This window comes from Sesamum indicum, linkage group LG13 (genome assembly GCF_026168435.1).
Source record: "Sesamum indicum cultivar Baizhima isolate 11 linkage group LG13, ASM2616843v1, whole genome shotgun sequence".
NCBI lineage: Eukaryota > Viridiplantae > Streptophyta > Magnoliopsida > Lamiales > Pedaliaceae > Sesamum > Sesamum indicum.
This window is the reverse complement of record NC_142669.1, coordinates 12,570,069-12,595,193: the sequence shown is the minus strand read 5'-3', so window position 1 is coordinate 12,595,193 and position 25,125 is coordinate 12,570,069. Positions and strand designations below refer to the sequence as shown.

The window sequence follows — 25,125 nt, the reverse complement described above, 5'->3', positions numbered from 1 at the left end:
GTCAAATCATATCTCTTGTGTATATATTTTTATATATAAATATGTATATATATAAACGTAATATGTTTAATATTGTATTTTTTGGAGATAAAAATCATTTTTCATTATCAAATTATGTCTTTTTTATATTATATTTATATATGTAAGTGCGTATATATATATTATACATAAAAAGATAAAAAATAAAATATACGGATAAAGTGTAAAAAAAAGTAGAGAATATTGAATGTGTTTTGTGTTGTCCCGAAAATCAACAAAAATGAAACCAAACAAAGCAATTTTGCAAATTTAATTACAGATTACTAAACAGTGGTCAAAATAATCCTTGAACCCAGTTTTGAATCCCTAATTTCTATGTCCCAGAAAACCTGAATTCGGATTAACCTCAAAATTTGAAAGTCCCATTAATCTGACCGTTATTCCAAATTCAAATACAGATCAAGATTCCATTTTTCCCCTTTTCTTGAACATCAACATTTTTAATTGTGCCCAAACAGCAGTAGGTACTCTGACATCAATGTTTTTTTCTCCAAAAAATCTCAAAAAAGAAAAAGAAAAAAGAGAGAGACAGAAAACAAAAAGGCCCTTCAATCTTAACGGCTATATTGATTGCCCGCTCTGTCAAAATTTGAATTTGCTGTCTCTTTCTTGCTTCTCTCTCCCACTTGACCCCCACATAAAGTTACCATTTTTATTAATGGATTCGAGTTGATTTCTTGAACACTGTGTACACCTTTTCACCTTTGCCTCCTTATCTTTTCTCCTCTCTTCCCTTCTTGTTTTTTTTTTTTTTGAACTGTTTCCCCGATTTAATTTCTTGTTTTTCTCCATTTTTCTGCCTTCATTCTGAGGTGAAACTATGGGCAGTTGTTTGAGCAAGAAGAGTGCTTGTGCTGCTTCTTCTCCGGTTGCACTTCCGAACCCACCAGGAAAGCTCAAATCTGATGCCCAGATGGAGAAAAAGAAGGCAGAAGAAGAAAATGTTGTCAAGAAAGAGATTTTCATCATCAAACACCGGAAAAGCCATGAAATCGAGAGGCAGAGGTGTGATGAGGAGAAGGGTGAGGCCAAGAACGCCGGAGATATCGTCGAGAAGGGTAAGAATGCGGCTTCTGGTAATGGTGGTCATGGAAATGTTAATGGCGTTATCGTCGGGGGAGGAGCTCCGGTAAGGACTTCGAGCTGTACGAAAGAAGAGGTGGACGCCATTTTGATACAATGTGGTAGGCTCAGCCGGAGCTCCTCCACCGGGAAGGCTGCACTCTCGTCGGAGAAAAAGTACTCTGGGTCAAAGAGAAGTTATGATTTTGACAACGAAAATGGGAAGTCTGATGGGAACAATGCTGATGGAGACGACGAAGCGGTGGCTAGGGAGAGAGAGAACCGCCGCCGGGAGCGCCACCGCCAGTCTCAGGGGCGGCGGAGGACTCCGAGTAGGGAAAGGGAGAAAGACCAGGCGGGGCAGCAGCGGTCTGGAAGCAGAGAAAGAGGCAGCAGCGGTGGTGGGAGGAGAGTGAGCAGATCTCCTGGCAGAAGATCTGAATCTCCAATTACCACTACTTGCAGTGGGGCTAATTCTAACTCTTCTTCTGCTGCTGCCAATGCTAATTCCAGGCCGGGGAAGATGGTCTCAGTGCCAGCCACAGTTACGTCCCTAGCAATGGATAAGAGTACTAATTGTGGTAGCAGCAGCGGTGGTGGTGGTGGTGAGGGTAATGGCGTGGCTGGTGTTAAAAGGATCCAAGTGAAAAGAAATGTAGGGGGGGATGGGGCGGTAGGAACAAGGACCGGAGCATCGCCTCGTGCTCGGTCGCCTGCTAGAGCAAGAGCTTCAAATGAGAATCAAAATGTGAATATGAGCCAAAACCAGCAGCAGCCTATCTCCCTTAGTCGAAGCAATTCCAGGAAAGCTGAGAGTTCTCCTTACAGAAGGAACCCTCTTGGTGAGATTGACAACAATGTTATCTCACAGGTATATCTACATTCTTGATCCTAAATAGTTATCTATGTTGTCTCCTGGTTTATGTGTTTGCCTTTGGTTATGGTGGATTGTCTTTGTAAGAGTTGGTACAACAGAAGAAAACAGATTCTTGGATGCAGTCGTGAAGTTTGTGTACTTCAGGATTTGCTTTCTTGTATTAGACCTGTAAATTCTTTGAACTGGTGCCTGTTAAAAGAATTGCCTGCAGCTGTAAGTAGTATTTTAGCATTAATAGAGCTTGTGGTTTTCTACTAAGGTCTTGTGGTGTTAGTCTTGAGGTTGATGCTGCTCATAGTAAGCATCTGGAAAATGCAGTAGTCAACGAGATTGAATCGCGGGATGTGTGTAATTGGTTCAGACATTTGGTGCAAGAAATGAGATGAATTCCTCCATTCTTGTGAGTTGTGAGTATTGCATAGCAGAAATGTTTCATCATTGGAAAACATGCAATTTTGCAATTTTTATCGTACTCTTTCATTATGCTTTCTTGGGTGCATATATATTGCTTGAAGATGATGAGATAGTTCTCAGAATTAAACAACTTCCAACGCTTTTTAATTCAATGTATGGTTCAGTTGTGCTACACATATGTTTTCAAAATTCTATCATGAGACTAATGTGCTTAACAACTCTGGCAGGCTCCTGTTCAGAAGCCAAATTCTGAAAACAAAACAGTTCAAGGGGCTGAAAACAGAATCAACAGCAGCAGCAGCCTAGCAAATGTGAATTGCAAGAACCAGGAGCAACAGCTGATGGGAGAAGAGATGAAGGCACTATATGGAGGAATTGCAGGTCATGTTGCATTGAATGTGATTTCTTCAGGGCCTGAAAACCCGAAACCCCATGCAGTTGCAAGAAGCAGATCATCCCGTCTCTCCCGAGATCTGGACATCAACCCCGAAACACTATCAAATCCTAACACGTCATCATATACTGCACTATTGCTGGAAGACATCCAGAATTTCCACCAAAAAAACAACCCTCCTCCTGCCTTTTCTCTCCCACCATGTGTGACCAAAGCTTGCTCTATCCTGGAAGCAGTTGCCGACCTCAACTCGAGCACCAGCTCCAACTTGTCCAGTGTTTTTTCTGAGGACCGACGAAGGAATCCCGTCACTGAGCAAATGAATAAGAGTAATGAGAACAAGTCCTCTTCAGGGGCTAATCTTGTCGGGAAGACGAAGCCAGAGATCAAAGACCCCATTTTGGAGTCTGAGATTATTGCTACTGATGATCTGATGGAGCCAAGTTTTCATAAATATGTGACGGTGAGAAGAGGTACATCAGGAGGTGACGACTTGGAAGAGGAAGAATCTTCAGGCAGCAACAGTTTTGTTGGCAGTCAGCAGCAGTGGGTGTCTTCTTCTTGCTGGGAACCTAATTCCGCTGAGTCGACTGACCGGTGGATGTCGTCTTCTTCACGGTCGGCCAGCAGACAGAATGATGTTAGCCCAGTTGGATTCCAGAGACATGCTGTATCTGAACCAGGCCGAGGTTTCGATGAAAGTGGAAAAAGAATGAGTGCTACAAAGAAGAGGGATTCTGATCATCAACAGAATGGTATTGGGCGAGGCAAAATTGGAACCCGCGGTCCTCATGCGGCACCTGCTGCTGCAACCTAAATATGTAGGTTTGAAATGTTCGGGTTTTGCTTATTGAATGTTGGTTGCAAACTTGCAACCTCTCTATATTAGTTGTTCAGTGGTTCACTACATTAGTTGCTTCTGTTATTACCAGTTCTTTTCTTGTTAACTGGAAAACTTCAGTTGATTAAACAGCTTGTATTTTATTTTACATTGTAGAAATTTATCTTTGGCTACTAACTTGTAATGCTTACTGCAATCCTACAATTCAAACAATCATTTTAATGATGCTTTTTTAATGATCAGTGCTCCTGTCGGATTAAATAAATACAAAAAACCACCATATACTGTGTCCCAAGAATAAAAGAGATAACAACATTTCTTACATTATTGCATTCTGTACAGAAATTTCTTTTCAACATTGTTGAAAATATCGTAAAGTTAAACGTACCAGCTATCTCGACTCCCTGGACCTTTTTCCTAAAGAAAAAGTGGTATATCAATGTTGGTAATGTTCCAGATTCTGCAGCATTGATCTGCTCTCAACGTGCGAGTCTTGATCTGAACTGATAATAAACAAGCTCCAAATGGAAAATAATTTGCGTTTGAGCCTCCTTTAGTATGTACTTTCCTGGGATCAACCACACTGGACTTTTTTAAGAATAACAATTGACCAGAAGTGAAACTGGCCGCTCGACTCCAGCCAACATCAGGTTGTTTGGCGACTTACAAGAACCATATATGAATTGCCTTTCATATTGCCTCATCTTTGTAGTTAACCATATAGATGGCAGCGACGGTTACGACTGCTCCAACCAGTTGTAATGGGGTGAAGGTCTCACCAAGATAAATGAAACTGCAGTTGAAACAGCTTCGACAAATTAGCGACGGGCCAGTTTATCTTGATGCTTAGAACACATTCATACAAAGAGACATCTATCAGAGCGAGGAGACTGAAAGAGGGTAGTAATTTTTCACTAATCAATGATTGGAAATTGTTGCTACTATTTTTGCATACAAATATTGAAGATTATATTTAATGAAACCAAAATCTTTGGTTCTGGTAAGATTTCTTACCCAAACACTGATGCAAACATTGGAGTCAGAAAGGTCAGGGAACTGAGCTTTGTCAAGCTACCTAAAATGCATTTATAGCAGTCTGTCAAGTCCATAGTCGTTGACATGTTATGCAATTCTTTTAGCATAATAGCCAAAATCTAGGGAAAGATAAAAAACTTACCTCTTGTAGCATTGTAGAAGAAGACACCATAACTGATGGCACTCCCAAAAATGGATGTATAAAGAAGAGCCAAAACATCACTTGTTGTAAGCTTGTCAAAACTTAAGAGACCAGGATCATGATTAAGAATAGAGATTGCCATAAGGGGGAGACCACCAATAACCAGGTGCTGCAACAAGATTCACTTTAGCTAACAAATGAGCACAATGCATCACATTTAACAATTTGATAGTCTCGTACATATTAATGTTTCTATAATTTACCAATCAGAGTGAATCAAAAGAATCTTATCAACTCCTATTCCAAGGGTTAGGAACTATGGAAGAACATATAAGGATGAATCACACTAATTTAACATTATAGCATATCACCCCTCAAAAGTAACTGAAAAGCACTTTACTACGTCAAATTGCATTCATTACACTAATTAACGGTCAATGGCATTTTCAGGCCAAATTTTTTACCATGAAAATCTTCATCAGCTGTCGCCTCTCATCATTCCCCTCTTCAAGCTCAAAAGCTAAGCAAAAGGTTCTGTAATATCAATCACAATGTAAAAAACGGGATAAGTGGTTGGGGAAAGACAAGAACAGATGCAGTGTTTATATGGTTATATAGTGACTGAAATCCAGAGTCCCAACAATGGCAGCTGATGAAGGGCTTTCTGGCAAAAATTTGGCATGAGAATGCCATTGGAGGCAAACTGCTGTATGACTGAAGTGAGAAGATGAAGTACTCTTAAGTTACTGAAGAGTGGAGGTGGGATAGTGCCACTTACCCAACAGCGAATTCCAAATTCAACGTGTATGGCTGGTCATACAAGTCTAATTAATTTGACGACAAACATAGCCAAAGAACTTCATCTTGGTTAGCAAGTTTCTCCCCCACCCCCCACCCAAGGCGAAGGGTCTCTCTCAGCACACACTCCCTGTTCTTACTTGCTTCTTGAATTCTCACAATCAGGTATTCAATTAATTTGGCATCCACATTCACTTAAGGTGTCATGACACTCGGAAACTATGTTGAAGACCAGAACTCTAAAACGGGGCAATCAATAAAAAAGCAGACATATCTCTTATCTCCCTTCCTTTCTCTCCCTTGTTTTTGGCCGCTACTGTTGACATGTTTCACCTGATTTTTTTAGCATTCAAACACCCAATTTGAGGCCTGAAACCTTTCCCTGGCCCAGTATTGGTCCAGCCAAGCAATTAAGTATCTGTCCAAACAGTGCTGCCCACCAGCAACAAGATGCCAACCCGAAAATTGAACTTTGCAGCTGGAAGGTTTCAATTTCATCTCTAACAGCCCTAACTTACTCAAATGTCAAGAAGTTAATAGCAGTTATTTTGACCGCTTTATACATACCATGAACACAGAGTAAACCAACTTGAAACTTTTATGTCAATATAACCTAAAATATTAAAAATGTAAATGTTTTGAGTTGTCTGAACTTAATTCCAGACATTTGCAAACATATCCCAGTACAAGTTGTCTGGTAGTTAGTTGAAGTTCATGTATCACATCCAACCATCTTCAACACCCATTTTGGCCAAGTAGGGTTAACATGGCATATAATATTAGCAGTTATTTGGAAAATTTTGTAGTATAGCAAATCTTCGGTTTTTACTATTCAGCACTGAAACTGGAGTTTAATCAGTAGCAAAAGTTTATTATAGTTCAACTTAGTTACGAGCAAGATGTGGTTTTCTTGTGTGCTTAATGCAAGTATTTGAGGTCATATTAATCAAATTTCATACCAATTCAACCGACACCAGTTAAACTAATACTCCCTCCTATCCATCTTATTACTATTCCTGAACTTTAGTAGTCAACAAACTTGGAAAAGAATCAAATGAATAATACTGAAAAGTAAGTAGAATACTGAAGGAAACTAGGAAATAAATACGATAGACCATAAAGCATTGGGGATGCGGTTGAACTACTCCGAAACTTAACTATTAAGTCAACCAAGCAAAATTTAAGAAATCATTGCCTTTTATTTGGGTCTGGATTTTATATATAAAATACTACAGGTAAAAGTAGTTCGGCTACTATGGTTCTTTCTGGGTGTGAATGAGTAAAAATAGCTGAATTATAAACATCGGTCCCATCAAACAACTAGATTGTGGATGTATGGTTTCTTGGGTTCAACATAGTACAGATTGAAACACTCTGTGTTCTTCAAGAACTTAGAATACCAATAAGGCTCCAGTTGGTCTTCCAGCCAAAGAAGCAGCATATGGACCATTAAAGATGGAATAAATGACTTTCCTAAGTATTACACAAGCTTACCAAACTATTCAAAGAGCATGGAATGGTTCTTGGGGCCCACATATTAGTTTCTCTATGTTTTACCTAAATAAGGTGGACTCTCCTAATGACTGGGAGGATATGAGGTAAGGAGAACAGAGTTACTTCCCTTTAAGTTTCACAAGAACCAGAATAAGAATGCAATTTTTTTTCCATGAAGCCATGCTGTACCATGTTTGGGTTGGACATTCTATGATCTGCTGTCACATAAGTTTCTTCAGCAACATACAACTTCCATATGATAATACTTCAGAGAAGCCCACACAACATGAACAACAGTGAAGAACCACGTCTACCCCAAGGTGTTCTACTGGCATTAAGTATCAGCAAGCAATAGGAGTGGAGGGGGTGCTCCCATACATCTCACCCACAGTAAGGATACGGCTGGGCACTTATACTTTCTTTGTTGGTAATATAGAGAATGGTCTTTATGGACTTTCCAAGAGTAAGAGTAACCAAATGCAAAATCACAAATCTATTGATTCTTATGAAAGGGAAAATCTGATGTTGACACACATAAAATAGTACATCTTACCCAACCAGTAGCCATAACAGGATCAGAGTATTTGGAGACCCAGCGGACCATGACAGTACCAACGGCCATACTTTGGGCAGCAAGAAGCATCCACCACTCTCCACTTCCCCACAAAGAAAAGTTGTTGGCATCAAAAGTAAGAGCAGGTACCTGAAGGATTATAGGCAGTATTTCTAAATCAGACCATCTGCAATTGTGACTTTGCATCATTTTAGAAAAGAAAGAAAAGAGAGGAGCTTTTGTCACTGGATTGGAGGAGTTCAATTTTGGCATGCAAATCTATGAACAGGTTGTGATCTGTGATCTGAGAGTCAGTCAACGTAACTCTCTAAACAATTGAATTATAGTTCATGAGAAATGCTTATTTGAAGAATTGTGAAAAAAATTGAAAAAAATTAAGATATGAACAACTGAAAAGACCTATATCAGATATATATCATACTAAGCGATGAATATAACGACTTTTTCTTCTTTGCAGCAGATAATGTCAAATATAATTGATGGACATCATGATCTGATTCATAACCGAAGGTAGAACTTATGAAAGCCATAAATTGAACTTTTTGTGCATAATGGGATCGGAAACTTATCTTGTGCACACATGACAAAAAATTAGTGTGTATGGATGAATTCACCTGGATACTATTGGAGCTCTAAGTAACAAAAAGTAAATCCTCGTGAAGTAGGACTAGAATCACAGAGAGTGTAATTAACTACAGAAGAATAAGAAAAACTGGATCCGCAAACCTTTCAACATTATTACCTCAAGAAGTAAAAGTCCTAAGACTCCAAGTACAAGTCCAGCAGCCCCTATGTATCCTATCGACTCTCCAAAGAATAAGGATGCCAGAATAGCCACAGTCAGAGGTTGAGAATCAATTATAACCTGCAACATTTTGTTCAAAATCTAGTCAAACTTTAGCTGAACGGTGGTCTCCCTTTGAAGATAAATCCACCAGCATGAAAATCCTAGTCGATCAGTCAGATTATACTACAAACCACAATAATAATAACAATAATCAGAAAAGGCTAGGAAGCAAAAGTTTAGCTAACATACACTGCCTAAACCAGCTGATGTCCTCTCCAGTCCTTCAGCAAGAAAGCCCTGCTAACCATCAGTCAAATGATCAAGAAATCAAGAACGCATTACACTGTCGTCATTGATACAATGCAAGAAACCAAGTACACATCATCCTAAAGAGGGACCTGAAAACAGGACGCATCAATGAGGGCAAATGCCGAGATAGACAACCAAGCATTCAGTCCGGAAGGAAAAGCCCTGCCTCTGGAAGCCGCGAAGCCGACCAACAAGAACCCGGCCGGAATCAGACGAAATGCCGACACAAAGAAGGGCCCAGTTTTTGGCAGAACTTCCTTCATTGCCACCATGGCCGTGCCCCAAAAGAAGAAGGGCGATATCAGAAGCCCCCATTCCAACGCTGCCCCGGCCAATTCAAACAAATCCGACGTCGTTGCTACTGATCCGTCGCCTGCCTGTTTAGGGTTTTCCGACAACTTATCAGCAGGTGTGACCACGCACTCAACGTCCAGCCCAGTGCCTATACAATCAATCTCATCAGAAGTCGAAGGCTCAGTTCGAAGCTCCGATTCCGTAGACTTGCTCCTCGCTCTGAAGTCGGTCAAAACAACTCCAATTTTACGGTTCCCTCTCCACAGCAATTGCGAGGACACATTCTGCTTTCTGGGAGTAATGGACAACCCATTACGAGCTCTTGCGGAAGCGTTAATGGCGGGAACTCCAACCGCAGAAGTGGTGGCGGGGGTGGAAGAGCAACAGCAGCAACTCCACGGCATCTTTCCTGATATTATACTGAACTTCAACGAAAATCAAGAATCCTTTACATCCTTTAATTTACTGCATAATCTAAACTATTATTATAGCCATAATAATTGGAATCAAGAACCCTGTGGTGGTGAAATGCCCACGCCTGCTGAATCTACAGAAACAGACATCCGTCGTCATATCATTTGCAGCAGGGATATATTAATTAGATTAATTTGCATTTTGCACCCTCAAAATAGCTTTATTTGCCCATAAAACTCCCTTATATTTTAAAAAGTCCGTTAAAAATCTTCCTTTATTTTAAAAATAGGCAAAAAATTTCTCTTATTTTCTTAAAAATAGCTCAATCGCTCTCTCCGCTAAATCTAACAAACGGTGTTAATTTTTTATAAAATAATTGTTATACCATTACTTAATATATATTATTTTTTATTTTAATTATTGTTGAATTTTTTTTAATTAAATAATAATCATTAAATATAATCTATTAATGTCGACTGTTAGATTTTAAAAAAATAAGAAATATAAATTCAATAATTAAAAATAATAATATTATTATATATATAAAAAAAACAAAAAAACCAAACATAACTACCCCTACCCTTGTTGCCTACCCCTTCCCAATCACCGCTACCCTACTGATGTGGTCGAGGTTTTTTTGCTAGGGAATAAGTCGGGATTTTACCACGACGGAATTTTACACCAGGTGAAATATAATTTCCGCAAAATGTGTTCTTCTCAAGAATGAGGGGTCTTGTCAATGAATGGTAACCTTCCTTTAAAAAATTAGTATTTTGGTATTTATAGGGGTGTTGGAAATTATATGGTGTGATAGGTTTTATGTACTTATGGTGTGCCTCCTATATATCCAATTACTCTTTTGCCCTTATAATTTTATACATTTTTTTACTAATGTGTATCACCCACCTTGCCGCCTCCCTCCTCTCTAGAGGTGGACGAACGAGTCGGGTTAATCGATCCGACCCATCCATTAGGGTAAAAACAAATCAGACCGGGTTTTGTGGGATTTTTTACAATTTCGGTTTAACCCGAACCCGACTATTTCCAATCGGGTTCGGGTTTGGGTTTGATGTCTCCCCCGAAAAATCCGATCGGGAGAAGGGCAAAAAGAGGGAACGGGTAAGTGGTAACACAAGTCAGAAAAAAATTACATTCAGTGTTTCTTCCTTGGCCCTTCCTAGTTCCTGCTGCTGTTGTTCTTGCTTCCTTGGCCCTTGCTGTTGACGTTGTTCTTGCTATTGTCGTTGCTGCTGTCGCCAACCAGACACTGCAGCCACGCCACTCACCAGCGACAGTCCGCGCTCGCTAAGTTTCAGCATTGTGCTAGGTAATTTTTCAACGAGTGGAGTGTTTTGTTGATGTAATCATGTAATACTGATGTATTTTGTTGAAATTAGATTTTTGGTTAGTTGGTGGGTTTGTTTTATATTTTGATTTTGAAGCTAAGTTTCTATGCATGCTAAGTGTTTGTTGAAATGTTTAAGAAGCAAAGAAGAAAAGTTTCTATCTCTTTGTGGGTTTGGTCTATTCCCTTGTGAGTTGTTGGATAATTGTGTTAATTGTATCTTGATTCAGAGGGGATCTGTTGTGTGAAGAGTGCAAAGTTTTCGTTGTGCCTAGCTATTTGTGTTGCTTGAAGCCAAGATGTAAGCTGAGGGAAGTTTAATAAGCATCAAAATGAACACATTCTACTCATAATTTATCTTGATACCTCATTAGGTATTCATAAATTCTTAGGTAAAACTTAATTTCTTCAAGCAATTACCGCTTTTAGGATTAGGCATAATATCTCCTTTATTGCATGAAAAAACCACGACTTGGTCACCGGAAGCTGCTCTGATGCCGCTCTCAAGATTCTGAAACCATGAAGGCCTCTTCCAAAGGGTTGCTATTCAAAGGGCATGTGAGCAAAGGGTTGAAATTCATCACTGAACGTGGAATCATTTGCATCAACTTCATCACTATCATTTTCATCAGTCTCATTATCAATTTCAATCATATCAACTTCATGGCCTTGGCATGCTTTATCAAATGTTTTGTCATTCATATGTTGATCATGCTTTAAACCAACAATCTTCTCATATATTGAAAATGTTAGAGAAGCAACTAGTTAATTTTATTAATTTTAGCATATTTCTCAAAACTCTGATTTTACATGCTATTATTTCTCTATTTGTTCATTGCAAGGTTATGAGAGAAGCAACTCTTAACATACTTTTTTTGTTCTTATACTTTGCAGATTGGAAACATTGGCTTCTCAATATATCGTTCATAAATATAGATGGAATTGAAAGTCACTCGTCACCAAATGCCCAAACCATAAATATAGATGGATTGAAAAATCAGGTTAGTGGTGATCATCTTGAGAATAAGGGTGGCAGGCGAGTCGAGCCGGCTCGCGAGCTCGGCTAGCCGGCTCGACTTTGAGCTCGACTCGAGCTCGAAAAATTCGAGCTCGAGCTCGAGTTGGGTTTCTTATATTTTTTATTTTTTTTTGAATTTTTTATATATTTAGTTTTATATTTTATATTTGATCAATTTTATAATATAAATTGACCATATATTATAATTATTAATTAAGATCATACATTTTATTTTGGATAATAATAAATTATGGTACTTTTATTTATACATTTAATCTTTATACAAAAATAAATTTAATTAACAACTTAGTAAATTATAATATCTTTTATAATTAAAATTATTATTTAATATGATATATAGAACTTTAGTCTTTATGTTTTATTTTAATATATATTTGTATTACGTTAATATCTTTTAAATTGACAAGTAATTCACTTATAATTTTTTATTTTTTATAAATTTATGTCAAAATTTAGTAATTCCTATGAATTAATCTTATCTAAAAATTATAATAATAATAATAATAATAATGATGATGATGATGATGGTTGAAAAATTTTAATTATTATTTTATTATATAAATAATGAGATTAAAAAGTTTAATCAATAATTACGATATTTTAAAATCTGGGCACCTGATTCATACGAAATTTAAACATATACAAGATTGTGCACATTAGATTATATCAGACGGTATGATTTAAAATCACATGGCCTGATTGAACGATACACCGTATTGAATGATTACTCTTATGTTTCGAGTACGATATCTCGACATCCGTATATCCAATAAGTCTAAAACTTTACCAAACGTATTTTTTTGTAAGTTTTATCATATCTAACGGTCTGATCTGAATTTTGATGATTCGATTAACCTATTTTGTTCAATAATGTAACATGATAGTTACATCAATGTCATATTAACATTTATAAATATATAAATTTTGCAGATTGTGAACATATATTAATTTCAATTATATCTATGTAAAAATTTTATGATACGATCTTATGATTTAAAATAATAATAATAATAATAGTAGTAGTAGTAATAATAATAATAATAATAATAATAATAAAAGTAGTTACTAGTAGTAGTAGTAGTAGTAATAATAATAATAATAATAATAATAATAATTAGAATAATAATAATAATAATAATAATAATTAGAATAATAATAATAATAATAATAATAATAATAATAATAATAATAATACAAAAAGTCGTCGAGCTGAAATCTGCTCGAGCTCGGCTCGAGCTCGAGAAACCGAGCTCGAGTTCGAGAATTCATTGGCGAGCTCGAGCTCGAGCTCGAAGTTCCAGAGTCGAGCTCGAGCTCGAGCTCGACTCATTGACAGCCCTACTTGAGAATGTTGAGCATTATTTTGATGATAATATTGATAAGGAGTTGGAGGGAGAGGATGAGGAGGAAGGTGATTCTACAAAAAAGGAAAAAGAGCGTAGTGGCTTCTAGATCACTGTATTGGAATCATTTCGTTAAATTTCATTGTGAAAATGATAACGTCCAAAAGGCTAGGTGCAAATATTATAGTAGAGAGATCAAAGCCGATCCAAAAGCATATGAAACTAGACCTTTGAAGAATCATTATGAATCTTGCGAGAAAAAACCCCAAGAAATCACCAGAAATCAAAATAGATTGTCTTTCAAACCAACTCGCATGGGTGATAGAGGCGCCCCTCTTGTTAATTGGAGATTTGAGCAAGACAAAACTAGAGAAGCTTTGTGTCACATGTTGGTTCTGGATGAACTTCCATTTAAGTTAGTCGAACATCTTGGTTTTAGGCATTTTTTGTCTGTTGCATGCCCGATGTTTGTCATTCCATCAAGAAGAACAATAACAAAAGATTTTTTCAATATATATGTGAGTGAAAGAGCAAGATTGAAGTCGTTTATTAAAGATCATGCTCAATGGGTTTGCATCACTACAGACACTTGGACATCTATTCAAAAAGTCAATTATATGTGTCTGACTGCTCATTGTATTGATGATGATTGGAACTTGCACAAAAGAATTTTAAACTTTTGTCTAAATATGGGGCATAAAAGTGAAGAAATAGGTAAAGGTGTTGAAAAATGCTTGTTTGATTGGGGTATTGACAAGGTTTTCTCTATCACTATTGATAATACATTTTCGAATGATGGGGCTATCGTTTACTTGAAAAAGAAGTTTGAAAATTGGTGGCAAAACATCTTAGGTGGGAGATATGTGTACATGAGATTATGGCACATATAGTTAATCTTGTTGTGCAGGATGGTTTAAAGGGTGAGCATGAAACTATTTCCCGTATTAGAGGGGCCATCAGGTATATTAGGAATTCTCCAGCTAGGTACTAAAAATTTCAAGAGTGTGTTGAATTTGAAAAATTGGAAACGAAAAAATTGTTCTCTTGATGTATCTACTAGATAGAACTCCACCTACTTGATGTTGGAGACGGCTATAAGCCTTAAGATTGCATGTGATGCTTATGAAGATGTGGATTTTGCCTATAAGATTGATCTTTCAAGATAACTATTTGATGGGATTCCGACTGATTATGATTGGGAGAGGGCAAAGGTATTGGAGAAATTTTTAAGGCATTTTTACAGTCTCACTTTGCACGATTTTGGTGCCTTGTATGTCACATTTAATCTTGTATTTCATGAAATATGTGAAGTTCACTTGCTTCTCAGACATTGGTTAAGTAGTAATGATATTGAATTAAATGAGATGGCAAGAAAGATGAAGGAGAAGTATGACAAATATTGGGGATCAATTAAAAAGATGAATAGGATTTTATATTATGCCGTGATCCTTGATCCACGTCATAAATTGAAGTTCATTGAATTTAGTTTTGATAAATTGTATGGTGGTACCGGAAAAAGTGATGTGATGAAAGAACAAGTGAGAGATGGACTTCATGAATTATTTAATGATTATAAGTTGAGATACGGCCATACTCTTCAAACGCCAGGAAGCCCAGGATCATCATTTCGTCGTATTTCTTCATCATCTTCCTCTTCAGTAGGGACATCTATGCAATATACTAACTATGAGGTGACTCATACGTTTACCATAGAACAAGAGTTCAGTATGTACAAATTAGGTAGGAAAGGGGATAGCGTGAAATCAGAATTAGAGAAATATTTTGGTAAGGATGTTGAAATGCATAGAGACAAATTTGACATACTAAATTGGTGGAAAGTAAACACCCAAAGGTTTCCCATTCTTTTCAAAATGGCTTGGGATGTATTGGCAGTTTCGGTCTCAATTGTTGCCTTAGAATCCGCATTTAGTACCGGTGGTCGTGTTCTTGATATTTTGTCTCCTAAAATTGTACAAGCACTTATTTGTACTCAAGATTGAATACGAAAAGACTCCAAACTAATTAGCATTGAGGAGAAACTGAGTGAACTTGAAGTAGTTGAGAAATGTACTTATTTATATTTTTCTTGTATTTCTCTTATTGTTCAATTCTGTGTATACTACTTATATCTTCTACTTGTCTAACTATTTTCTATTTTATTGTAGAGTTGACTAAGTTGGGGGTTGATTCAAAAATTATTGACATTCAATTATGCTAACTGCTACTTGTAAATTTTTTACAAGATACTAGAACGGTAAAACTTCATTTGTATAATGTTACATTTTTTATTTGGTTGTCTTTCTCTAATAATTCTTCCACTTTGTATGTTTAATGCTTGACAGATCGATGACTCGAGGATGAAAATGTGATATGAGCTTTTTCAGTCTGTAGGCATTAGGATTTAGGAGGCCTTGGCTTTATTGTTGTTACTGAAATGATTTACAAAAACCTCTGATAATTTATGGATGTGATTGAACTCTTTTCTTTGGGTATTTATGTAAAGCTTTAAGTATTTGTGTCCATAAATTACATTTTAGACTTACATTGATTTATTTTAGTGAATGACTTTCATTTTAAAAAATTGACCTCTCTACATTTTTTGGAAGCAGACAAAACTCGAACCTGACTGTCGGGTACCCGATTAGTCGGGTAACTGATTCAGTCGAGTTTGGGTACGGGTTCATTTTTTCCCAACTCGACATGTCGGGTAGCTGACCCGAATAACCTGAACCCAAAAAACTCGTCCCGACGCCCACCCCTACTCCTCCCCCGCAATCGTTGCTCCCAAATCTAATCTAGGCAACGTCGGATGAAGAAAGAGGGTGAAGGTGCAGCTGCCCATTCAACGTAGTCACCCTTTTGTAGGGGGCGACCACAACGCAATTTTTTTTAATTTTTTAATTAATTTAATTATATTTATTTTAGTTAATTAAAAATGATTTTAGATAATTATAATAATTAAATATATATTTTTTAATGAATTAAGAATAATTTTAAAATAATTATAATAATTACCATACTTAAATTAATTTAAATATATAGTTAATTAAGAATATTTTAGATAATTATAATAATTATTGTAACTAAATTAGTTTATAATTTATAATTATTATAACTGCTTAGTGCTTATATTCACGTACATATCATTTATATTAGTCTTTGTAATGTAACTTTTTTTTATTATTTTTGTATTTTGATAATTAATATAAATATGTTAAAAAATAAAAGAATTTATATTTTTAGAAGAGATAAAAATGCAAAGAAATAAAAAGTCAATTTGTTCGTAGTAATTTTAAATACAATATAGGGATATTTTAGTCAATTGAAGACCAAAAAAATATCAAAATACGCAAAAAAATCAAGTTTAAACGCACTTCAGGCATGCATCCCAGCTTCCGTTAGTTTCAATGGAAGGGTTTTGTTATTTTTTAAAAATAAAATAAATTTGTTGAATATAAAATAAATTGCTTCATGAATTATTGTATTTTAAAATATAAATGAAGGTAAATTGCTAATTTTTTTTATAAGATAATAATTTATATATTTATAATATCGCAATAATTACTTGCTTTTTTTCCTAAATTTTGAATTTGGCCTCGGGCTTCAATCGAAGGGTTCCAACACTGCCGCAAAATTATCAGTGTAGTTCATTGTATTTTTTAAGAATTATATAGAAAAATATACACTATTACATTTGTATGATTCATTATATTTTTAAAATTAATATAATTTTAAAAATTAATTAATTTATTAAAAATAAAAAATGATAATAATACAATTCAGAAATTGCCATGTCGTGGATGAAATCCACGACATCAAGTCGCGGATACAAAACCTCGACTTGATCAAATTTACAAAAAAAAAGTATTTTTTTTTCGAGTTGCAGTTCGTAATCGCGGCTCGTTATATTTATATTATATAATTTATTTAAATTATATTATATAATTTATTTATTTTTTAATAATAAAAAATAATTAATCCAAGATATACATCCTCATATGCATTAACGCGTAAAAAAGTATGAGGGCAATTTGATCATGAAAATATTTATATAACTTGCAATAAATCAGTAATAAATCAATTGGGGGTAAATATAGATTTTTTGTTTTGATTTTTTTTGTTAATATCAACAAATTCGATGAATTTTGAACAATGAAAGGATTTATTTATTAGATTGAAGCAAACCTCATGAATGCCAAATTTAATTTCCCAAAACACAAGGAATCGACGTGTAATTACACCAAATTTAAGGTGAATGGAGTATAATTATCCCTAATTTCAATTAATTGTGATGTTGTACTACTTTTTAATACTAATAAGTTGGAATTATAATTTGATCTTATATTTTTATATAATATTTTTAAAAATTAAAGTCACCCTACGCATACAAATTACGATTTATAAAAATAAAGTTTTGAAACGAAAAATATGTTTTTAAATATTTTTTCGAAGTCCCTATTTTTTTTCACATTTAAATTATAAAAAAATAAAAAAAAATCGAATATTCGATTTCAGGTACTTAACCAAGTTTGTATTGTGTACCAAATACCAAATATATCATATGAAAAATTAAATGGATCCAAAAAATTCAAAATAAAAAAAAAATCCCGACCTGGTGCCCACCCCTATATGCAACATAATTGTACTATATTTCTTTTCATTTTTAAGCTATTTTTGGAAGTCAAAACATACTCAATGTTTGCCATCATACAAAAACACCTTTTATCTAGGTGTTTTTAACTGTTTTGGCATAAATACATATATATACATACATATACATAAATATATATAAAAAAGACGATTTGACAGTGATTTGATAATGAACAATAATTTTTGTCTCCTAAAATACAATACTAAACATACAATATTTATTTTAAGTTATCTCAAAAAACAAATTCAAACATACATACTATCTCTTACACATACTTATTTATCTTTGTTTTTCTCTCTCTATCTCTATAAAACACAACAAAACACTTCGAAAATGAATCCAAACATTATATTGGTGTCTTATTTATTTTATTTTTGAATTCTGCTCGAATAGTAGGGGCCCAATTGAGAAAACTACATTGTTGTACTGAATTACTGATATCCTGTTTATAAGGATTTTTTAAATAAAAAAATAATGTAAATTAAGGCTTTTTTAAGAAATTTAGAGCACCTCTACTTCATAAAATTGTCGTTCTAGTTCCGAGCTAAAATCGAGTGAATTTGTCGGTGATCTTATCAATGATAAATTCAGCGGCAGATTCGTGAAATAGGAAGATAGAATCCATAGATCACTTTATTTAATTCTTATTATTATCAATATATTTTAAAATATTATATATTATTTATTATATACACATAATTACAATACGTCGAGAACTGATAAAAATATAAAAACAGACAATAAAATTAAAAAATAATATTTCGAGTGATGTATCTAAATTTATAAATGTTAAATTTTTTAAATTTACTTAAATAATTTTAAATTAAAGAAAATTCAAAATTTTCGATTTAAAATTTAAAATTATGAATAATTTAAAATCATATGGACCCCTCCTATTTATTGATATCTGATGGGCCAGGGATGCCGTCTGCCTCATTTGTAAAACCCTACCGGCTACCACTCACTCCTACACCCTTTGCCACCGCATTCCTCCCAACCTCGCCACCTGCTCCGGCGCAGCGCACTCCCCCTCCGCACAGCCTCATCTCTCAGCTGCGCTTCTTGAGGTTTCTGGAAGTGGTGCTATCTTGGAAGAATTAAGGGAAGAATCAGAGCTAGAAGCTTCCAATATCATTCCTACTGGTGCTTGGACGAGGTTCTTCACGTACGTGGGTACAATAGTTGATCATTTGAAGAAATTTGATTACTGTGTTCAGCGAGGAAATATTGTTAGATATTATTTTGTAAAGCCTGGTTGGGTGTGGATTGACGTTGATGGATATGTAGTGTAGATTTGAGGCGAAGTAATTTACTGATCAACATGAAATGCATGTGCAGCTAGGTGTTTCTACTGAAAAATTGAAGAGTGTTATTTATTTATTTATTTTTTTGTTGTGCTTTCTCATGAAAATGGATATGGATTTTGTAGAACCTAGACGGTTGCAAGCATTTTGAAATATTAATAAGAAATTCAATTTATTTTATGGAAGGTGGAGTGATTATAGCTAAGAAGAAGAATAATTGGTAATTTTTTTTATTCAATGCGTTGATGAGGTTATTGAGGAAAAGACTAATCATTTTGATACAAGAGGGTTTGTGAGTTTGGGAATGAAAATTTGTTGGACTATTTGTTCCACATTGAACCCTAATCACAGTTTTAGCCTAACAGATGCTGGCAAATTCTCTGGATAGTACTATTTGGAGCGGTGTACCATTGATTATTTTCAGAAATGTTAACGTACATATTATTTTAGAATTTCCCTTTCTTTCTGTTTAGGTAGCATCCATTAGTTAAATACAAGCAAAGTGGAAATTATGTGTATAAGTTCTATTTTTTTTTTGTCTAGTCTCTTATATCCTCCCCCCCCCCCCCCGGTTGAACATCTCCCTCCTTTCACATATATATGTTTGTGTTTTCAGGATATTTGTGAACATTTACTGATTGCTGTATGACTATGGTTTTATTTCCATTGAAACAGACTTCATAGAGATTCCTACACATTAGCTTGAGACTGTTGCTGCTTGTTATATTGAGGATAAGAAGATGGCAAGTGGCACTGGGCTGGAATCTCTTGTTGATCGTATGCAATCTCTGGACCAATATGATTATACTATCTTATTCTCCGAAACATGTGTTTAGTTCCATGAAATTTGGTGGTTTAGAATCTAGCTATTATTAATACAGGATATTGGAGGTATTTCTTATGCCACTTTTGTGGAGTTGGAATGGTCTCAAACCTGAACAAGTGGCGCTGATAGGTCTTTTACTACCTAGGAATATAAGAACATAATAGAATGGAGTATGGTGACATCACCCTCTTTCTCTCTGTAGATAGATGACATATGGGTTCTTTTAACCTACTAGACAAATATAGCGTGTCTCGCAAAGTGTCCATTTTGCAATAAAACCTTGCTTTCTAGACGCTCTTGTGGTGGTAGTTCTTAAAAAACCATAACTGAAAAATAAAGGAAAAAGATAGAACATCAGCGAGGCATTCTGAATATATACATTTTGTAGTCCAGTCCTCAGCAGATAAGCCCCTCCCCCCAAGTTCTGATCCCCTCTCTACCAGCAATGGTTGTTTGCATTTACAAATTATAAACTTCCTTTTACTACAATCAAATTATTTTGAATGGAAGGCCAATAAGCGAGTTCGATTTGTTAAAACTTTAGTAGCTTGTCAAAAGGCCTATGGAGCTACTGCTTTTACCTGCTCTACAAATGGAAAGCAGGCAATTTTAGAGGGTGCTTAGGTCACTGATGCTTTATTGTGATTTTGTAGCACATCGACAAGTGATTATATTCACACCAATGAGATTCATGAAGTCATTCTAAAGTGCCAAGATTGCATTAATATAAGGATCAGAGACAACTTCATTGGTCGCGGGGTAGAGACATGCTGAAGTTAGAATATTTGAGAAAATAGCCAATTGAGTTTCAAATGTATCTTTGTCACACTCAAACTAATTATCCAAGAAGAATAACGTAACCAGGAGGGGGTGGGGGGATGTCTTTTGAGGTAGAGCAATTGGCTTGATGGGGTAGGGTGCGGGGATTGCTCGTGGGTGAAAAGAGGGTGCAATAAGAGAGAAGAAATAATGTTGTACGCCTGTGAGTTGGGCGTGATTGCAAATACAGTGTGTATATAACGTTTAGGCTAGAAGTCTTTCTCTAAATTTAGTCCCATAGGATAGGGAGATCAACACATTTAGTCCTCTGCTTTATGTGATTTTTAAAATGGTTCCAAAATTGGAAAAACTCGACACATTTAACCTCTACTCTACGGGGTTTGCAAAATTGCCCTAAAATTGAGAAAACTCGATACATTTAGCTCTTTGCTTTACTTGAATGGGACTAAAGGGTCGAGTTTTCCAAATCTGAACCATTTTGAAAATTTCGTAAAACAGAGGACTAAATGTGTCAAACCTCCTATCCTATGGGACTAAAAGTGCAAATTTGCCTATTTGGTTCCTTGTCCAAGTGAATATTTCTGTGGCTTCCTCACCACTCAATGGGTTGAAACTTCAAGTGATGAAATGACTGGATATACGTTAATGTGGAGGTTAGGACTACTAGCTTCGTTTTCTTTTTCCCTGTATAATATCTGATTCTCATCTATACCTCTTGAAAATTTGTCAAAGCCCTTGTTGCACCTTGTTTTTGATGGGTCGCAAATTTATTCCTAATTATATTGAATCTAAGAAAGGCTAGGAGGATGCACAACTTCCTACTAGGTTTGGTGGGAGCTCAAAATTTCTCCTTTGTTGTGGTTGGATGAAGCTGACCTCCTTGTTTCAGATATTAGGTTAATTGTAAATAGTGTGCCCGTAAATCTTATATTTGAAGTTTTGGATATTCTTGGCATGTGTAATTTTCCACCATAACAGCTTTTTCCTTGTTATTGTCAGAAACAATTTCAATTATCACAAATGATGGACGAAACATTGTGGTGAGCTTCCTGTCTGAGACACAGTAGGAAAACTTTGCATGTACAGGTATACTGTTTTTCTGAAAATCTCGTTCCTTCATACAGGGAGTTCTCAAAGGTTTCGATCAGGCTACCAACATAATTCTTGATGAGTCTCATGAGCGGGTCTACTCCACCAAGGTCTGATTCATACAAATTTCCACCATGAATTTGTTTGCAAATTTGTATTCCATTGGTTGATTTTGTTTTAAGGAATATAACCGTGAGAATACATTCTTTTCATCCGTTGTCTATCTTTGTTGTTTTTCCTTTCTTTCTTTCTCTGTATATGGAGCTTTTTCAAGGAAAGATGTTAGAAGTATTGAGCACGATAGGAGGGTGGCTAAAGTACTTATCATTGTTATTTTCATAGTCATCGTCACTGTGTCTTATTCATTTGGCTTCTGGATATTGAAGGTTAGAAAATAGAATGGGGAAAAATGTGCAATCCTACATGAAGTAAATTTGAGAAAAATCTTAAAACAGTAATGACAAGCTTTTCTATGCTAAAAAGATACATTGGATGAATGGTTGTTTTATTTCTATTATGTGTTTGTGTCAATAGACCAGTGTAGGATGGGATTTTGTTCCATGGATGAAATCCATGGAACAGAATGATGTTATATGTCCAATAGAGTTATCTACTTTAGTGTTGCATAACTATTCATAGTTCTCTTTTCTATTATCGAGTTGGTTATTTTGTGTCATTTAGTCTAATATCAGAGCCATGAAAAATTCTTCGAGCACTATTTGGTTTGATCAATCTTTCTTCTCATCTGTAGGAAGGCGTACAGCAACTTGTGTTGGGCCTCTACATCATCCGGGGCGATAACATGTATGATATTACACCTCATTGTGAATTACCAATATATCGTTACATAATCGTGTTGCCCTTTTCACACGAGACTAATCTTGTTATGCATTTCATAATCCAACTGGTTTTCTCTTTTCATCTATAGAAGCATTATTGGAGAATTAGATGAAGAGCTAGATGCAGGCTTGGACTTGTCGAAACTCAGAGCTCATCCTTTGAAGCCGGTTATCCACTGATCTGTAACTGTCTTTCGAGCATATGTAATGTCTAAACTGAGATTCAATGTCGAAAACAAACTTTCGACAACTAGAAAGCACGAAAGAAGAAAATGAGGAAGTAGTTCGACATTTTGTACCTATGATGAAATATTTGTGTTTTCTATTTTTCTTGCCTTCGCATGTATTAATTGATCTTCAGTAATCTCACGGCAATATAGAATGAATAGTCGAAGAGAAAAGGTCTTGAGTTCGTGTTGATTAAGGTATCTTCTCCTGCACGATATTTTTCGCGTGGCACTTCAGCTTTTTCTAAACATTCTATGATAGTTTTATTCTAAAATAACCTTGTTTGTTCTTAATTAAAGTATTTATGTGATATTATCAAAGGTTAGTTTCGACTTCTAGGGAAAATATGCAAAAATATACATCAGTTAAATTTTAATATGACCTAAGTTTATCACCCTAAATGGGTAAGTTGATTGAATAGTATTGCAGATAAATAAGCACGAAACATTAATATAGATCTTGGGCAATAGTAGGAAAGGGGAAAACGAGAGAGAACGAAGCAATCTTTGATGATATTCTCATGAGCCCCAAACAAAAGAATATGTCAGAGGAAAGAATATATATATATATATATATATAGAGAGAGAGAGAGAGAGAGAGAGAGAGGTAGTGAAAAACATCAGGGCCCATGGCCAACAACATCATATATATGGAGTGCAAAACAATACATATAGCCCTCCATTTATGACCAACAGAACAAGATCATCAAAAAATCAAGAGACCAACCTCAAACAAATAATCCAGTATGAGAGAAACAGATAGATGTATAGCAAGAGAAATGAGTAGAACTCAAAGCCTAAACCTAAATTTACAGCTGCTATCTCTGATCCTTATAACGTTATCTGCAGCTAAACTGTCAACCACCAGTCTGCACCTCACCAAGAACTTCCATTTCATCAGCTTCAACTTCCCAAGTTTCAGCCTCACCGGAACTCTGGCCCGGAGGTTCAGCGGGATGCTTCCGGTCTGCTGCTCCGCCCGCAAGGACTGCAGCAGCCCGGCAGCATCCTGCGTTTGCCCCGCCAGCGTCAGGCTGAGCAGGGTGGTGTTGCGATGGCCCTGATAGAACTTCGGCAATGAGCCTTCACAGAGTTTTGTACCTGTGTACCACACACTCAAACGGCTCCCACCTTCATAATAAATTCCAATCTTCTTGTTTGGATTTCTTGCAGTGATATTGACATTGAATGTGGCAGACAAGCTGTTATCATTGCCGAGATTGAACTGAGTGATCCTCATGGCATCCACTGAGTATTTTGGTATTTTGGGCTGGAAAACAAAGTACACAATTGCAGCCAAAATGCCAAGAATTATGAGCTGGACAATCACAAGAGCTAGAGTCCAACACAAGCACTTCTTCCAGCAACTTCTCCTCCTTGGTGGCTTCAAGGGCTCATATGGAATCCCACGGCGGAGCGGCGGCGGATACTGTCTCTCGGGATCGCCATTCTCTGACCGGGACGAGCCTCGTTCCACCAACGGAGCGGTGGGCTTATGGGGCGGCACCGGCTCCACCACCTCAGGGTCTTGAACCGGATGGATTCTTTGATGATCAGCCATATCTTCTCTTCCAAAACAACAAATATATTAATTCTCGTATTCCCAAAAAGAATTAAAATAAAATCGCAAGAACTATTGATAAAAGAGTCTCTCTTGTTTGGACAAAAACATTTGGTTTATATAAAGTTTGAAGAAGAGAAGGATTGCTACAAAAGTAAGAGTGCATGCATAGACAAAGTCATAGATACATGTAACAGTTTTGTAGTTGGAAGTTTCCTTTTTTTGACTTTGAAGAAAATAGAGGGTGAGAAGTCACCTTCTTCATAGTTTTGTAGTGTGGGAGTTCACATCTATGCATTTAATAAGTCTAAAGTGTAATTAATTTAAATGTAACAGTTCGAAAAAAGTTTCTCAAAGTCAAATATAGACGCGTAGTCACATTAACTATGGCTAAGATATGTAGGCCCATTATCAATGTTGTGTATATTTTTTATGATTTCTTTAGCTTGTGTTGTGTATCTTGGTTACATGAGGTTTTATTTTATTAAGGGTAAATTATAGTTACATTTCAGATTTGGTATAATTACGAATACCATTTCGTTGTTTGAAAAAATTATAAAATTATAAACTGTGAGATGAACATCGTTGTTTTATACTTGCTGATTTTTTTTAAAAAATATATATATTTGAAAAAATATAAAAGAATT

The 25,125-nt window shown here is 35.7% G+C and overlaps 4 protein-coding genes and 1 long non-coding RNA gene across 6 annotated transcripts; 3 read left to right on the top strand and 2 right to left on the bottom strand.

Moving 5' to 3' along the window:
* The first annotated feature begins 665 nt into the window (after nt 1–665).
* LOC105175967 (uncharacterized protein At1g65710) lies at nt 666–3,804 on the top strand. The gene is made up of 2 exons (XM_011098613.3): nt 666–1,972; nt 2,620–3,804. Exons 1-2 carry the CDS (start codon nt 860–862, stop codon nt 3,601–3,603), a joined length of 2,097 nt encoding a protein of 698 aa, XP_011096915.3. The 5' UTR covers nt 666–859; the 3' UTR covers nt 3,604–3,804.
* A 105-nt stretch (nt 3,805–3,909) lies between these two features.
* On the bottom strand, nt 3,910–9,615 carry LOC105175965 (nodulin MtN21 /EamA-like transporter family protein). Its single transcript, XM_088877111.1, has 7 exons — nt 8,856–9,615; nt 8,707–8,754; nt 8,413–8,535; nt 7,650–7,799; nt 4,805–4,973; nt 4,642–4,702; nt 3,910–4,420 (listed from the first exon to the last, which is right to left on the bottom strand). Exons 1-7 carry the CDS (start codon nt 9,462–9,464, stop codon nt 4,318–4,320), a joined length of 1,263 nt encoding a protein of 420 aa, XP_088733237.1. The 5' UTR covers nt 9,465–9,615; the 3' UTR covers nt 3,910–4,317.
* A 922-nt stretch (nt 9,616–10,537) lies between these two features.
* On the top strand, nt 10,538–15,713 carry LOC110013073 (uncharacterized). Its single transcript, XR_002288239.2, has 4 exons — nt 10,538–10,801; nt 11,714–11,820; nt 15,367–15,455; nt 15,544–15,713. It is a non-coding gene; the product is annotated as an uncharacterized LOC110013073 (long non-coding RNA).
* Nucleotides 15,714–18,760: 3,047 nt separating this feature from the next.
* LSM8 (Small nuclear ribonucleoprotein family protein) lies at nt 18,761–23,091 on the top strand. Of its 2 annotated transcripts, none has more exons than XM_020698688.2 (6): nt 18,761–19,025; nt 19,832–19,933; nt 21,762–21,802; nt 21,887–21,961; nt 22,603–22,655; nt 22,780–23,091. In XM_020698688.2, exons 2-6 carry the CDS (start codon nt 19,897–19,899, stop codon nt 22,868–22,870), a joined length of 297 nt encoding a protein of 98 aa, XP_020554347.1. In that variant the 5' UTR covers nt 18,761–19,025; nt 19,832–19,896; the 3' UTR covers nt 22,871–23,091. The 2 variants fall into 2 exon arrangements, with proteins under 2 accessions (XP_020554347.1, XP_020554346.1); XM_020698687.2 differs by having other exon boundaries at nt 18,762–19,017.
* Nucleotides 23,092–23,525: 434 nt separating this feature from the next.
* On the bottom strand, nt 23,526–24,665 carry LOC105175963 (NDR1/HIN1-like protein 6). The gene has a single exon (XM_011098609.3). It carries the CDS (start codon nt 24,476–24,478, stop codon nt 23,708–23,710), a length of 771 nt encoding a protein of 256 aa, XP_011096911.1. The 5' UTR covers nt 24,479–24,665; the 3' UTR covers nt 23,526–23,707.
* Between the last annotated feature and the right edge of the window lie 460 nt (nt 24,666–25,125).